The 17,600-nt window shown below is 37.9% G+C and overlaps 1 protein-coding gene across 7 annotated transcripts in view; it reads left to right on the forward strand.

Moving 5' to 3' along the window:
- LOC127416095 (FH1/FH2 domain-containing protein 1-like) overlaps positions 1 to 17,600 on the forward strand; it is a 72,720-nt gene that overhangs the window by 49,473 nt on the left and 5,647 nt on the right. For all 7 annotated transcript variants that reach the window (XM_051655237.1, XM_051655246.1, XM_051655253.1 and 4 more), the window contains 10 exons: positions 1,048 to 1,211; positions 6,009 to 6,107; positions 7,320 to 8,224; positions 11,226 to 11,381; positions 11,605 to 11,787; positions 12,276 to 12,395; positions 14,891 to 15,052; positions 15,388 to 15,578; positions 15,869 to 16,061; positions 17,386 to 17,542. In XM_051655237.1, coding sequence (XP_051511197.1) covers positions 1,048 to 1,211; positions 6,009 to 6,107; positions 7,320 to 8,224; positions 11,226 to 11,381; positions 11,605 to 11,787; positions 12,276 to 12,395; positions 14,891 to 15,052; positions 15,388 to 15,578; positions 15,869 to 16,061; positions 17,386 to 17,542 — 2,330 coding nt within the window. The remainder of the gene's footprint in view (positions 1 to 1,047; positions 1,212 to 6,008; positions 6,108 to 7,319; positions 8,225 to 11,225; positions 11,382 to 11,604; positions 11,788 to 12,275; positions 12,396 to 14,890; positions 15,053 to 15,387; positions 15,579 to 15,868; positions 16,062 to 17,385; positions 17,543 to 17,600) is intronic.

Here is a 17,600-nt window from a genome sequence, read left to right on the forward strand (position 1 = left end):
TTTGAAGCAGCTTAGTTTCTTTGCACACATGCCTCAGTATAACTCTGAGTTTACCACAGACTTTGGTGGATCACTTTGGAGGAAGAAACCATCAATCCCCCAGTCTTCAGAGTTACTGTTTGACTCACAGTTAATCAAAACTGATCAGCTTAGAGGTTAATTAAAAGAATTCTAATAATGCATAAAAACTAATGAGTAAAAATACATGTATGTGATTTGTTTTCTGCATTATCAAAGGTAGGGTGGATTTTGGGAAATATAGTGGTGGCTTGGGGTCATAAGGAGCAGGTAAGGGGTGGCTAAAGTGGTTGTGGTGGTGGGCTTTGTCAGACACTGGGCTGGATTTCTGTGGTGGTATGCTAGAGTTTCATTAATTTAATTAAGTCTCTTTCTGTGTCATTTGTTCTTGTGTAAATTATTTTTGATCTATTGTCTCACTGCATTGTAATTGTTTAATGTCAGACAAGTCAGACTTTCATGTCAGACTATAGTTCACCCAAAAATGAAAATGCTGCCATCATTCACTCACCTGGATGTTTTTCTAAACCTGCATGACTTTGTTTCTTTTCTGGAACACAGAAGACGTCAGGCAGAATGTTAGCCTCAGTCACAATTCACTTTCATTGTATGGAAAAAATATGCAGTGAAGTTGAATTATGACTGAGACTAACATCCTGCTTGTCATACTGGTTTGGACCAACATGAATTTTCATTTTGAACTATCCCTTTAAGGACTAGGCTAATCTTGATCATAGTCATTTGTGTCATTTTACTGAATGGAGAAAAAGTCTGGATAAAGCAAATATGTTCTGCCCAGAAAGATTAAGCATATGCTATTATGATTTGTATCTAGTTTAAATGTATAGTGTACCTGTACATTGTTTACTGTTTTATTCTGCTCACTATTTTATTCTGTAACCACCCATTTCAGAGCAGATCTACTAAATTTAACCTATCTCCAGAATTGGAACATTTTGTCATATACATCATATTCAACCTTCCATTACAACCCAGGAATTTTATTATTTTTCTCTGATGGCCTTTTAGAGACACGTTCTTGCGCAGTCTCGCTGTGTCCCAGTGGGAGAAGAAAAGGAAGTCAAATGGTTCACATGAGAGAAGTTCTCTAAGTGATAGTGTGGCACCTACAGACACAGAGACCACTCCATCAACTGAAGCTGTACAGCCAGCCTCCAGCTCAACCACTGCAGGTATTGATAGTGTGATATGCTTTTCCTGTCTGTCTGCATGTATACAGTACTGTAACTGCTCTTTAAAATATACTCTCTTCTCTTCCTCTGCCCTCATTTCTTTCTTCTATAACTGCTTTCTCTGCACTCTATACTTTTTATTCTAGCTCATCACTTAAGATTCAAGTTGCTTTATTGGCATGTAAAAAAAAGAAGCATTGCCAGAACATTGGTACCATTTATATATACATACATACATATTGTAATTTGACAAAATATCTAGAATGAAATAAAATAATGTTAATATTCATAATAAACAAATGTATAATTATGAAGAGGTTTGAAATCTGCTATTTACCCGGAATGTTTCCAAGCCTATTAAGCCTGTAGCACAGTCTCTCTCACTCACTCTTACTCCGGTTACTCTTCTTTTTTTCTTCTTTTTTATTTTATTTGTCCTCCTTTTTATTGTTGTGGCTCTAGTCATTATCTGGCCTCTTAATCTCTCTGCTTTTCCTGTTCACTGAAGCTTTACTAAACCAAAGTGCCTGAGTGCGTGCGTGAGTGCGTGCGATTGATTTCTGTGCATATGCTGTGTTGAAGTATGTGGTGGTTAATTTGTCTGTGTGTGTGAACACTGTTATAAAGAATTACAAGGTTGTCTACAACTCCTTGAGGTTACTGTACATACTGTTAATTGTCCAGTCAGCATGGGATGTGCCCTGATTGGTCTAGAGCAAGTTTGTAATGATTATGTAATGGGTCCTGCTGAGATAGAACATTTTCTAAGTAGCATTCCAAGAGGGATGATTCTTAAGACTCATGGAGAAGTTCTTCTTCATTCTTCGCTAAGAGCAAAAAAGAAGTTTGAAACAGCTGAGCAACAATATACTTTTCGCGAAAATTCAGACACTGGCCACAACGCTGTGGGAGGCGTTTAAAGCAACATTTAAATATGACAATGCAAAATACTACATGTAAAACCTTATATAATGTGACATTAAAATGAGTTATCAATGACCTCATGCCTTATTCTATGAGTAGAATTCACATGAGATCAGAAAAAGAAGCTGTTTAACCACTCGATGATTTAAAGTAATACAGTTGAAGTCAGAAGTTTATATACACTTATATTTATATACAGGTTGAAGTCATTTAAACTAATTTTTTAACCACACCACAGATTTAATTTTAGCAGACTATAGTTTTGCAAGTCGTTTAGGACATCTACTTTGTGCATGACACAAGTAATTTTTCCAACAATTGTTTACAGACAGATTGTATCACTTTTAATTGACTATCACAATTCCAGTTGGTCAACTGTGCCTTTAAGCAGCTTGGAAAATTCCAGAAAATTATGTCAAGCCTTTAGACAATTAGCTTCTGATAGGAGGTGTACTGAATTGGATGTATTTTAAGGCCTACCTTCAAACTCAGTGCCTCTTTGCTTGACATCATGGGAAAATCAAAAGTAATCAGCCAAGATCTCAGAAAAAAATTGTGGACTTCCACAATCTGGTTTATCCTTGAGCAATTTCCAAATGCCTGAAGGTACCACGTTCATCTGTACAAACAATAGTATGCAAGTATAAACACCATGGAACCACATAGCCATCATACTGCTCAGGAAGGAGACTCATTCTGTCTCCTAGAGATGAACGTAGTTTGGTGCAAAAAGGCAAATCAATCCCAGAACAACAGCAAAAGACCTTGTGAAGATGCTGGAGGAAACAGGTGGACAAGTATCTATATCCACAGTAAAACGAGTCCTATATCGACATAACCTGAAAGGCTGCTCAGCAAAGAAGAAGCAATTGCTCCAAAACCGCTTCAGAAAAGCCAGACTACAGTTTGCAAGTGCACATGGGGACAAAGATCTTACTTTTTGGAGAAATGTCCTCTGGTCTGATGAAACAAAAATTTAACTGTTTAGCCATTATGACCATCGTTATGTTTGGAGGAATAAGGGTGAGGCTTGCAAGCCAAAGAACGCCGTCCCAACCGTGAAGCATGGGGGTGGCAGGATCATGTTGTGGGGGTGCTTTGCTGCAGGAGGGACTGGTGCACTTCACAAAATAGATGGCATCATGAGGAAGTAAAATTATTTGGATATATTGAAGCAACATCTCAAGACATCAGCCAGGAAGTTAAAGCTCGGTTGCAAATGGGTCTTCCAAATGGACAATGACCCCAAGCATACCTCCAAAGTTGTGGCAAAATGGCTTAAGGACAACAAAGTCAAGGTACTGGAGTGGCCATATCAAAGCCCTGACCTCAATCTGATAGAAAATTTGTGGGCAGAACTGAAAAAGCGTGTGCAAGCAAGGAGGCCTACAAACCTGACTCAGTGACTCACCTGACTCGGAGGAATGGGCCAAAATTCCAGCAAATTATTTTGAGAAGGTTGTGGAAGGCTACCCAAAATGTTTGACCCAAGTTAAACAATTTAAAGGCAATGCTACCAAATACTAACAAAGTGCATGTAAACTTCTGACCCACTGGGAATGTGATGAACAAAATAAAAGCTGAAATAAATAATTCTCTCTACTATTATTCTGACATTTCACATTCTTAAAATAAAGTAGTGATCCTAACTGACCTAAGACAGGCAATGTTTTCTACAATTAAATGTCAGGAATTGTGAAAAACTGAGTTGAAATGTATTTAGCTAAGGTGTATGTAAACTTCTGACTTCAACTGTATATATGCAGTAGATATTGTATAATTTGTCATGTTTACATTCTGCATTGATGGTGCTAATGCACTAACACGCTAAACGTGGCCATATTATGTGCCGATATACACTTTTATGATGACACTGATATTAATGCAAAGATGGGTGTATAAAAGAATGTTAATGGGCAAAATACAGACAAAAGAATGCTGGTAAGAGAGACATATCTTACTATTGGCAGATGTGTGAATGGCTTTTGCTGCAGAAGGCACATGAGTGAAGCAGCATATAAAGCGTGAATGGGCACTTAAGAATATTTGAGTAAATTTGAATCCTTTTGTAGATTAACTAAACAAAAAAAAAATTCTCATTACATGTTCTTGGAAAATGGCTCTACCGTCAAAGATCGGACAGATGTACTATAGATAAGTTTGCACCAGCTCACTAATAACTCTGCAAGCCGGTGTGTTCACGTTGACTGATCTTGACTGACTGAACAACCTAAAGTAGGTGGAGCTCCAGGTCACACCTACCTGTGACATGGACCAATGGCAGCAAGGTGTTTAGCAGCCAATATTAAGTTTTCCTAAAAGGTTGCTCTGGTCAGCTGTTACAAACTACTGAAACAAACTCAAAAACATCTTTGTTTTGGCCAGATTTTTTTCTAAATGACGTCACACCCGTTTCTTCTTCGCTTTCGAAAGTGGTATGCCAGGGCCTTTAATGTTTTTTAGAACAGGACCCTCAACGGCTAACATTTCTATTTATTTATTTATTTATTTTATTTTGCTAAAAGGAATAGTTCATCCAAAAATTAAAATTTTGTCATTGTTTACTCACCTTTATGTAATTTCAACCCTGCTTTATTGTTTTTTATTTATTTATTTATTTATTTTTTATTAAAAAAAAGATGTTTTTTTTTTTTTATACTGTCAAGCTTCAAAAAAAAAAAAAAAAAAGAAAAGAAAAAAAGGTCAATACATATACAGTTTATACAGTACATCAAGTCTTCTGAAGCAAGACTTTAGCTTTGTGTGTGGAACAGACCAAAGTTTAAGTTGTCATTCACTGATAATCTTCCACTCTGTCATATTGTAGCTCTTAAATCTAATTTGCGGCCTTGCTTTTCAAACTTGCCATGTCACTAACAGGCAGTGACTTGGCACACTTGACAGTAAAAACAACCATTCAATTTTGTGGCATGGAAGCTGTGTGAACATTCTGTATAACATCTTATATTTCACGGAAGTGTAATGCTGTCATGGGGGTTTGTAGCGATGTGAGGTTGAGTCAATGATGATGGAATTTTCATTTTTGGATGAACTATTCCTTTAATTACTGTTCATGTCAAGCATAGATGAGACTTTGCCAAACTTGATTGATGCTGTAAGGCTGAGAGACTATCTGTTTGTACTTTTCTTGTGGAATCATGGATGCTGCAGTGTAGAAAGTTGCTAATTAAGTGTGACGTGATTGTTATGGAAACAGAAATTATAGTTAGGCCAATATGCAATCACTATGTTTGTCCGTATCACAGCTACCCAAGTTGTTACATTTTAAAGAGCTATCTTTCATCAAACAGTTGGTCAAATATTCAGTAAAATAAATGGGCAGCACCTCCATAGCTTTCAAACCTGTTTATAGCTTACATTTTTTATATAGAGGGATATGAATTGTTGAAGATTTTGCTCCTGTGGTGACTATGATCCCAGTTTAACAGCCTCTCCCTAGAGAAACAAGTTTTCTGTTTCAAACAAACAAATAGTAATGAGACCCTAATTGGGAGGGTGTGTATCAAGATTAGCAGCATGGAGAGGGCTGAAACTGGGCTGTAGAAGGCCTTTCAGTAGAATACTGTATAAATGGAGTACTCCTTGAGAATGTATCAAACACTCAAAATTGTCTTATGAACCCCAGGTTTTGTAGGTTATTTTTAAAAGGGGTGCAGACAGCCATGTGTTATGGTTATTTGCGATGTTTAATTATGTATTAAATGCTTGTCTACCTGTCTTTCATTACAGGTTACTGGTACTGGTTATTATTGGTAGAATTTCTGCACTTAATTTTGTTTAGTTGCTGCTAGATCTCTCTCTTTGTGTGCCAGTGTTTGTTTTCCATCATGTATGCATGTATCTGTCTTGTAGAATCTATTAGTGGTCAGGACGCCCAGTCTCAAGGGGTAAACTTGACCAGGCACACCCTGGAGCAGCCAGGGGACACAACAACAGCCCACAATGAAGCAGGCAAGAGCTTCCTTTCCCACCTCCACCCCTCTATCATTCTCCATATCACCTTCCTGTTCATTACGGATTCTCTGCCAGCCTCAGACATACTGTAGACCCTTATCTGTCTCATTCATCTACTTATCTAATTCAGAGTTAATCCAGCAACCAGTTAACCATGACTTAAGAGTGCCATTTTTCCATTGTGATATCTAAAATCAATGAAATGTGCCATTTTTTTCATTGTTTTGTCTAAAAATCAATGAAATAAGCATCAGATTAATTGTTTGTCCCACTTGATGACATGTATGTTTTTGCATAATGAAATGCTCACACACAGCAGTAGTCAAGCACCTTTGTGTAAGGCCAACAAAATGTCTCCCATTTTCATGTCAGACGAGTTGTTATTCTTTCGGAAGTCAAAAGCCTTATTGCAAGCAAATATCTTCAAAGCTCCAAAGTGAAAATATTTGTGACTGATTCCATCTCTTCCTCTAGTGGCTATGGTCCAAATGACATATCCAAACGAGCCTTTCGTCCAGGGAGTGTAAATTAGCAGAGGCTGAAGGGCAGATATGTAAACTGTTTAGAGTTGGAGATGGGAATCACCCTTTACAGTTTCCGTTTTGGCTTATTGAGGGTTATGGCAGTAAGCACTGGTGGTTAAAATACTGTTAGGGCTTAGTGGAGTCACTACTGTTAGTCTGCAATGGGTTACTGAAAATAGAGGATGGTAGCGTGTGGGAATAACATGATCTGTGCTTGTGCTGGGCCTTTTGACAGTAAGATGTCTCTTTCAGAATGCTGTTAAAATATTTGGATCATGCACAGATCTGATATGAAGATTTTTGCTTGATTAAAGGGCAGATGACTGCACTGTACAGTTCTGAGTTCTAGTATTCTGGGCCAGATTCACAAACATCCTTAATAATAACATTCATCTTAACTACTGTTTTCTTTTTATTTTCTTAAATAAGAAAAAATGTAAGTATATTTTAGATTCCCAAAAAGACTTCTTAAGAATGAATGCATTTCAAGAACATTCTTACGAACGTAGAGTTTATTTGTTAGGAACTTTCACTAAACATTTTGTGAATCTGGCCCCTGGTTTTTAAGCACTTAACTTTTATCTGGTAGTTGTTGTAGTCTGTTGGTTGTTCTTTAGACTATATTATAGTAATGTTCTGAAGTACTTTTCCTCCACTGCTGAGTGATCTCTTCTCCTTCCTCTAGAGGGCGGTGTGCAGCGTCAGGCAGGTGGGACAGAACAGCACAGCACCCTCTCTAATGACAGGAAATTCATGTTGGACATGCTCTATTCCAAAAACAACAACACATCTGGAGATCTAGAGAGTCCAAGTCTGGAAAGTGTTCTAGAGGACCATGGCATCACCAAGATGGCTGGACGGCTCTCCAGATTGCAGTCCTGCTCTTCTCAGTCCACAGAGGACACGTCCAGACGGGCTGAGTTGGAGAGCCTTGGAGGTAGTGCTCAGGCAGCTCGTGCCAGGCTTGCAGAGGAACAGAAGCTCAAGAAGTTGCGTCCACAGTACAGTATTGATGCAGACATGCACTCACAAAGTTTAGAGAAGACACTGATGACACCGTTATCCAGAGGTAGTCAGGATTCCTGGGAGCATCTGCAGTCCAGCTCCAGGCCTCTGCGTATCAAAGATCTTGATTTCACTGATTTGATTGACGAGGAAGATATTGATGTGCTGGATATAGACACTTTTGACACTGCATTGCCTAATGGAATGCCACCACCCCCTCCCCCAGTGCCAGGGCTGTGCTCTGGCCCTCCACCACCACCACCTCCCCCTCCTCCTCCTGGGCAAGCTGGACTGGCTTCACCCCCTCCCCCTCCTCCTCCTCCTCCTCCTGGAGGATTGTATGTGCCCCCTCCTCCCCCGGGACTTCCTCCTACTTCCCCGTCTCAGGGTATTATTAATCCAGAGTTTGTTCAGAAACGGAAAACTGTCAAGCTGTTCTGGAAGGAGCTCAAGCAGCCTGACAGCCCTAGGAAGTGCAAGTTTGGGCGGGGCACAGTGTGGGCATCGCTTGATAAGGTTATAGTCGATACGGCTAAACTGGAGCACCTGTTTGAGTCCAAAGGAAAGGAACTTCCATTATCAAAGGTGCAATGGGCAAACTGGTTTATGGATTCGATTTACTAAAGCTAATTATTAATGGTTGCTATATATAGATGAATAAATGTAAAAGCTGCAACTTGTGATTTTATTTTTTATTTTTTTGACGATCAAGATATGCTATTCAGGGCTAAAACATACTCTACGCAAGTACCTGAAGGCAGACACATCTTGCAACGCAAGCTCGATTTAGTTCTGAAATGTGTCAGATCGCAGTTAATAACTTAATGCAAATACGCGTTGCATTCTCAGCATTGCCACAAGGGGCGCTATAGTGATATTATTGTGGACTGTCCGCTTCTAAGGTGAGTTTTCTCTTAACTCAACTACTGTCATGGCGGAACAACAGTTTTAAGAGAATATTGCTGATCAATTATGTTAAAGTCAATATAGAAACTTACTTGAATAATAACACATCCAGTTTAATGCCACAGATGTTAAAAAGTACTGAGATTTAATCCCGCTATGGTAACACAAGAACGCACATTAAGCATGTTCAACTGGACCGCGCATTGGCAATGCGGTGGCCAGCTCGCATCTTGTACTTGCGTAGAGTATGTTTCGGCCCTTAGTATTTAGGTTTATTTGCTTAATTTGCTTTGGGAACACTTTACAATGAAGTTGTATTGGTTAACATTAGTTAATGCATTAGGGTATCAGGAACTAACAATGAACAATTTTTTTACAGCATTTATTAATGGTCGGCCGATATATCACTGAGGCCGATACATCGGCCGATATTCAGATTATTTTACTTGTCGTAACGGCCGATAAATTTTCCCGTTTGGCCGATTCTTGAGGGCGCTGAAAATCGCCTGCTTCCATGTGAAGCGACTGAGACATGTAAACGACCAGTCACGGTTCGTTTTATTGTTACGTGCCATCATGTTACTACAATAATAGACCGGTGTAAACACAGTGTCATTTAAACGGTCCGGATATCAGAGCCACGGCAGATGTGTTTGAGCTCATAATGTTAAAGTGCTCGTCTGTTTCATTCTCTCTCTCTCTCTCGTCAACAGTTCACTGTAAATTTTAACTGTCTTGTCTAATGATAAAAAGGCAAATATCAATAAATTTAATATCATATACAGTCTGCAAATATGTGCATATCTCATTTAAACAGATGTAATAAATCAAACTCGTACGACTTCAGCAGATCCAGCATCCTGTGGAGCGCTCATTTATTTACCTCTAAAGCACGTATTCTAACAGTCACTCCTCTTCAGTTCCCCGTCACCTTTAACTTTCTTTTCTAATGATAAAAGGCAAATATAAATAAAACTTGTATTATATACCGTTTACAAATATGCAGATATCTCATTTAAACCGATGTCATTCACGAACCTCATGAAAATCCAGCGTTTTCTTTCCGTCGAGCGCTCATCTAGTATTCCTCTGAAGCGCGTGCTCCATCAGCCAGAATCAAAAACTTCAGGATCAAAAGTTCCTCTGATTCACAAATCATGACGGTCACTCCATGTCAATCCAAGCAGGCGATCCAGGCCATTTAAACTGTCAGGAGATTGAAGCTCACGCTGGATTCGCACGAGCACGTGAGTGCAACTTGAAGGCTGCGTCCGAAACCAGGAAAATGCTGCCTCCGGAGGCTGTGTACGGTGGTAGGATGAAAATAAGCTTATCAAACTGTTTGGAGACCAGTTTCCTTAATAGTTCCGTTCATTCAAAACAGATGTCAGTTAAGCCATTAACTGAATAGGCAGTAAGGTAGCAAGTCAGCTGCCTACATTTTCGGATGCAGCCCTGAAGTAAAAGCGCTTCACTTGCGCAGTAAGTAAATGTCTTATTCACAATGCACTGTATGTACAATTGGTTTGATTTGGTATTTTTTGAGTAAATGCGATTGCTAATGTGGACATGCCATCCATGATTGCTGGACTACTGTGTGTACTGTTATTTCCTTCCTAAGATGGCGCCGAGTATGGCTGCTGCGTTGCGAGCTCTGACACAACATAGCAATGTTTTGTTTGTTTTGTTCACAATTCTTTTTTTTTTAATATATGAACAATTTCTTCATGTGGAAATAAATTACAAAAATTTGATGACTAAACAGAAATCTGAAGAAACTGCTATCTACCATTTAAAATACAATAAATAGTTTTTTAGTTTTGTGTGAAATTAAGTAATAATAGTGCTAAATAAGAGTTATAAGAGTGCTAACTAATATATATATTAGCAATTTTATGTTTGCTATATACTATATTAAATTGTGTGATATACCGGCATCGTATTGGCCTATCGGCTCCGCTGCTCTCTGGATATCGGCATCGGCCATTAAAAAACCCATTTCGGTCAACCACTAGCATTTATTAATTTTGGTTTAGGTTAATTCATTAAAATACTTTGTTCAAGTTAGTTCCTAATACATTAATAAATGTTAACGTATGCAACTTTTAATGTAAAATTATAAGTACATGTAGAAATTAAGAATAATTGTTAATTCATGTTTACTATTGCATTAATGTTAAAGGGATAGTTCACCTAAAAATGAAAATGTTCTCATCATTTATTCACCCTCATGCAATCCCAGATGTGTATGACTTTCCTTCTTCTGCAGAACACAAAGTCCTTTTTTACTATAAATCTGTACTCACAGTTTTAAAGTGAAAGTGGAGATTTATTGTAAAAATAAAAGACTTAAATATTGATCTGTTTCTCACCCACACCTCATATCACTTCAGAAGACATGGATTTATCCACGAGTCTTATGGATTACTTTTTTGTGGCCTTAATGTGATTTTTGGAGCTTTAAAGTTCTGGCCACCATTCACTTGCATTGAATGGACCAACAGAGCTGAAATATTCTTAAACTCTCAGTTTGTTTTCTGCAGAAGAAAGACAGTCATACACATCTGGGATGGCATGAGAGTGAGTAAATGATGAGAGAATTTTTATTTTTGGGTGAACTATCGCTTTTGCTAATACAACCTTGTTAAGTGTTACACATTCATTCCTCGTTTTCCTACAGAAGGGGACTGAGGCAAAGAAAGCAGTGCTTGTAGTCCTTGATCCTAAGAGAAGTAATGCAATCAACATCGGCATGACTGTTTTACCTGCTTTACATGTCATCAAGACTGCCATCCTTAACTTTGATGAGTTTGCCATCAGTAAAGAGGGCATTGAGGTAATTCAGTACTGATATCCATAATGGGGCAGTAGTAGCACACTTAATGTTTGTCTTTGCATTCAATCATATCTGTAATGAGGAAATATGAATATCAATGAGTCTTCTTGAGTTTCTGTTTATACTGTATGTAACAATAATAAAGTTATTTTTAGAACATTTCAATTATTGCTGTATACTGTATTGATTTGATGAAATGCATTCATTGCATCCTTTTCTGTAGAAAATCCTAACTATGATTCCAACTGATGAGGAGAAACAGAAGATTCAGGAGGCACAGCTGGCAAATCCCGACACACCGCTGGGTACAGCAGAGCAGTTCCTGCTTACTCTCTCCTCTATCAGTGGCCTTAGTGCCAGATTACAGCTCTGGGCCTTTAAACTGAACTATGAGACCCTGGAGAAGGTCAGAGCCCTATGACAATCGTGTTTTTATACTTCCTTTTTAACAGCAATGAAAGCCTATTAAATCTCCAATAATACATTAGATGTCCCTTATAGCAGTTAAATGTCATGTCATCTTAAAATGATTGCGCAACTGAGCAGTTACAGTTCAATTACTAGTCCAAGTCATAATACACCTTGCAATGTTGGGAAATTGGTGCAATATTTGTGAGCATTAGATTATGTATTTTATAAAACAAATAGTTCTTATTCTGAATTCTGATTGGATGAGCCACGTTCAAAGCTGTGGTAAAATGCTAATAAACACTTGTTGCTATGTTGCTTTGCAACAGTAAACCACCTACTTTTTAGGCTAATGAACTATATTAATTAATATTGTTTATTTATTTTGTTTGATCCCTAAACATTCTCTCTCAATGTCTCTCTCTCTTTCTTTCATGCTTTCTCTTTCTTTATTATCCTTCTATCTGTCACACATGAATATTGCAGGAGATTGCAGAGCCTCTTTTTGACCTGAAACTGGGCATGGAACAACTCGCCAAGAACAAAACCTTCAGGCGTATACTAGCAACACTACTAGCCATTGGCAACTTTCTCAATAGCACCAGTGTAAGTGTTCCGTCTTCTCGGCAGTGACTTCATTCACATGAGTTAAGGAGCTGTATTAAGAGGAGGTGTACAGGTCTGAAGCTTGATGGACATGTGTGATAAGTCAGAGCAGCTTTGTGTGCAGATGCCTTAGTCCTTTGCTGTTGCCTGTCAAAGATATGTTTAAGACGCTGCATGCCACGTTATCTGTGTTTGTTGGGAAAGGGGTAGTGTTGCCTTTTATGACCTCTTGAACACTGCACACACAATTACTGTAGATGGTGTTCACTCCAAGCTACCATAGAATTTTTTCATCTTGAACCAGGGCATAAAAAGATCAAATACATGTGACCCAGACTGGATAGGGATCCTTAAACTTCAGAAAGAGCAAAAAGCTTTCTCAACATTTCACATAATTAAATATATGCAAACACTTTTCTGTCATTAATCATTCATAAAAATGTATATCAGATGTTGACCAAATTCAGTCATGCAGTTGTATGTGGCACAAGCTGATAGGTTATTTGACTTGTTATCTGTTAGCCAATTGGCTTGCTCACATGTGACATGTTAAGCCCATCAGCTTACATGGTGTAAGCTGATTTTTCTTTGACTTGTAATCAGGTAGCCAATCAACTTGCATCTCTTTCATTGTCTAACATTTAAATGGCATAGTTTTGCAGATAAGCTGGTTTCTCTGCAGCGCGTTGCGAGCGTTTTGTCTTAAACCCACCTCCCCAGGCCTAGATCTGCTTCTTGGGTATTGTTTGTAATATCCAATTGTGCAGTAGCATGTAGTACATGCTCAATGCAGCATGTCTTGTGTTTTGCATACAACTCATTTGTATGTGTATATCCTAGCAGTAGCAAGTCTCCCATACTTGCTCTGCAGCAGCAGAAGCAGCAGTGTTAGCAGGTTTAGTCTGCAAAGACCAATAGCATATCAATATGTCCCACATTAACATGCTAAATCTTTCAGAGAATTATTAAGGGCTTTTTTGATTTTCTCAGTTTAACAAACTCAGAAATAACAGTGATTATTTCTATGTGAATACCCAAGTTGAACAAGCTTGCTTTTTTAAGTTTAGCTGAGAAACCTACCAATTAGTTGGGTTGACTTAAAAAGCAGTGAAAGTGATCAACACTAAAACTTACAAAAGGTGAGTCAACTTTAAAACTGAGGATACTTCCTTAAAAAAAATGGAAGGAACATCATTAAAAATACTAAAGCAAAAACAATCTATTAATTCTAAATGACAGTTAATTACATGTCCTCATGTGTAACCATGCTTTGACCAAACACACATAAATAAATTTAAGCGCAAGGGATTATGGGCATTGCCTCCAGACAAATTGCTTTTCCAGTGAGCATGCTCAGTAGCACATACAACAATATGAAATTCATAGTGCTTTGCCTAACAGGGTTCCCACATATTTTGAGCCATTCATTTTTTTAGGGCCTTTCCATGACTTTAACAGATGTTCATGACTGGAGAAGATCCTTAAGAGTCCTGGCTTTAATAGACTTACAGCAGAAAACTTGAAGTTTCAACTTCCCAGAAGTTTACAAATTTTCCACAGAAAATCCAATAAATGGACAATCCTGTGCAGTTATAGTGCATTATCTTATCAACTATTAAGGTCAGTAGAGCAATCATACATCCTAACGAAAAATATTACTTAATATTTAATAATAGATTGGACAAACATATTAGATTAAATAAAAAATATACCTTGTCAAATCAAGCCAAACCAGCTGTGATAGCATACTAGTGGCAATGATAAGCAAGGGGAATTATTCTTCCACAAATGGCTTCCTCATTGATCAAACTGAGCGTGCTCAAAAGCCCTGTAAGTTCTACCTTCCACACCAAACTTTACATTGACCATACTGAATGGAAGAAAAGTTAACAGTATCAGTTTTTTTATTTTTTATTTTTATTTTTTAAGTAATCTTAGCTTTTTCTATTCAATCAACTTTTAAAATTTAGTTTTTCTGACAAAATGGAAGTTGGAAGGAGTCTTCAGCATAACCAATTCTTAATAAAATGCTATGCTATTACGGTGCTGACGTATGAAGTGTCCATAAAAATATTTTTATTTTGAACTCTACAGGACATCATGTCTGTTCATGTGTGCTACCTGATTTAATGAATGGGCATCTTAAAGTGCTAGTTCACCCAAAAATGAAAATGTTGTCATTCTCTTTCTTCTGTGAAACACAAAAGGAGATGTTAAGTTGAGTATTAGCCTCAGTCACCATTCAATGTCATTGCATCTTTTTTTCCATACAATGAAAGTGAATAATTGTTGAGCCTAACAACTCCTTTTGTAGTCTGTGGAAAAAAGAAAGTCATTTGGATTTGGTACAGCATGAGGGTGACTAAATGATGGCAGAATTTTTATTTGAGGTGAACTATCCCTTTAATACGCTTGCATCTAATTGCTCATAAACAGTTTAAATTACACAATGATGAATTTAATTGGTATGTCTCTTCTCCTCTTTTCTTATGCAGGCTAAGGGCTTTGAGCTCAGTTATCTGGAGAAGGTAACAGAGGTGAAGGACACAGTACACAGACAGTCTCTGCTTCATCATACCTGCAACTTTGTGGCAGAGAAGTACCCGGACACGACAGACCTCTACTCTGAGATCCCTGCCCTCACACGGTCTGCTAAAGTAGGTGTCTCAGGCTCAGACAAGCTTTTTGTATGTATTTTTTATGTTTGTTTTCCATCTTACCCTTTTAGCAAAACCATTTTCAGCACTATTTGTCATTCTTTATTGAGGGATTTTCACTGTTATCCCTTGTTTGCTAAGGCCTGTGTAATAGCTCTTTGCTGTAAATCAAATTCCCTGTTACACATCTTTTAAAAGTTGTCATGTTAATTGAGGAATTAACCTCCATGCTGCATCTTTCGTGTTTCTTTGTATCTGCTTCTCTCCTTGAAGGTACTCTGCAAAGAACCCTTAATGTTTATTTTCTTCATCTCTCTCTCCTTTACTAACCACAGGTGGAGTTTGAGCAGTTGTCTGAAAACCTGGTTCAGTTGGAGAGAAAATGCAAAGCATCCTGGGACAACCTTAAAGTAGTGGCCAAACACGAGACTAAAGCTCTCCTGAAGAACAAGATGACAGAATTCCTGAAAGACTGTACTGAAAGGATCATCATACTGAAAGTAGTTCACAGACGCATTATTAACAGGTAACACACACACCATGTGGTCCATTTTAAACCTCAAAAAATTTAATTTAAATGTAAAAATGATCAATTGTAGAGCATGGCACTAAATGTATACCTTGAATGCACTGCAAGCCGCTTTGGATAAAAGTGTTTGCCAAATGCATAAATCTATAGGTAAATCAGAAGTTTCCAAAAGCACTCTACTGCTCACCATGAGTTGATGAGAATTAATGACTATGTGTATTCTTTTGTTTCCATATACTCCAGTTTATCCTAATTAAATGTTCTGCTTCCTCTGCTCCATTTTGCAGGTTTCATTCCTTCCTGCTGTACCTGGGTCAACCCTCATACTCTGTGCGAGACACTAAAGTAACCCAGTTCTGTAAGATCATTAGTGAATTTTCTCTGGAGTACCGCACTACCCGAGAGAGAGTCCTCACACAGAAACGCAAACGTGCCGCCCACCGGGAACGCACAAAAACCCGGGGCAAGCTGATCACAGAGGTGTGAGACAGAAAATTCTAGATCAAATTTTATTTAAAGTATATCTATGACTTTTTTTAAGTCATAAAATTCTATCAAAGCTGTTTTTTCTAAGAGAAATTTATCCATGCCATGTGTTAATAAGCATGCTAACAGAATAATTGGATCATATCCTCCTATCCTCAAGGGTACATTAATGGAATAGTTCACCCAAAAATGCTAGTTCTCTTATTTACTCACCCTCATGCCCTCTCAAACTCTAAAGACTTTCTTTCTTCTGCGGAATATAAATGAAAATATTTTGATGGAGATATAGGAGGCATGAAAGTATCCAAATGACTCAAGTGGTGTAATCCATGTCTTCTGAAATGTGACTTCTTTTTCACAATAAATTTTGACATGTACAGTCTGCTAGGCACGATCATAGATTAAAGAGCACCTATTATGGTTTTTAAACGTGCCTATTTTGTTTTAAAGGTGTCATACAATAGATTTACATGCATCCAAGGTCAAAAAACACTTTATTTTGCTCATAATTTAAATTGCAGCATTACCTTTTTTTCCCCAGTGTCAAAATCGACTCCTTCAATGATCCGTTCTAAAGGATTTATTCTAAACTCCTCCTTTCAGAGAGCCTACTCTGCTCTGATTGGTCAGATGTCCCAGTCTGTTGTGATTGGTCTACCGCTTAGTGAAGTGTTTGAGGGCGGGTCAAAGCTGTTTTTTTTGTTACCAAATTACATAGGTTAGTACAGGAAGTAAGTTTGGAATTACTAACGACTTGTTTTCAGGTGTTCAGAATCGGTTCTTTCTTTTGGGATTCAATAACTCCATTTGTCGTGCACTTTGATTTTTGAAACTTTGCAGACTTTTTTACATTCACAAACAGCTATATAACACACTACATGAAAGGTAATATTTGAAAAACCATAATAGGTGCTCTTTAAAGCTCGATTACACTTCCTCGCACAGTATACGGTTCAGAAGACATGGATTATACCACTCGAGCTGTATGGATAACCTTATGCTGCCTTAATGTCCTTTTTGGAGCTTGGAAGTTTTGGAAACCCATTGACTTGCATTATATGGATATATTCACATCATATCTCCAAGATATTTTTGTTTGTGTTCTGCAGAAGAAAGTAAGTCATACGAGATTGATACAGCATAAGTGTGAGTACTGTAAATAAAGAACGTTTTTACTTTTTGGTGAACTGTTCCTCGAACTTGCATAATTACCTTTTAGAGGGTAGGGTAACTGCATCATCTTTAACTGTCAGTTGAATAGAATAAGACTAAGTGTTATTAATAACTACTCGTACTCTTTTTGAATCAATTGTCACAGACAGAAAAGTTTTCTGGAGCAGTACCACTAGACAGCCCATCCCCAGTTTCCTCAACAGTAGAACCAGAGCCAGCCCAAGAGGAGCATGAAAATATGAAAAACTTACTCATCGCCACTGAGGACCCTTCCAAGCTGCGTAGAAGCCGTGCTGTTCGAAGTAAGAAACTATTACAGGTTTCATTTTTGACCAGGGATTCTCAGATGCTCTTCCTGGT

Source organism: Myxocyprinus asiaticus, chromosome 2, assembly GCF_019703515.2.
Source record: "Myxocyprinus asiaticus isolate MX2 ecotype Aquarium Trade chromosome 2, UBuf_Myxa_2, whole genome shotgun sequence".
NCBI lineage: Eukaryota > Metazoa > Chordata > Actinopteri > Cypriniformes > Catostomidae > Myxocyprinus > Myxocyprinus asiaticus.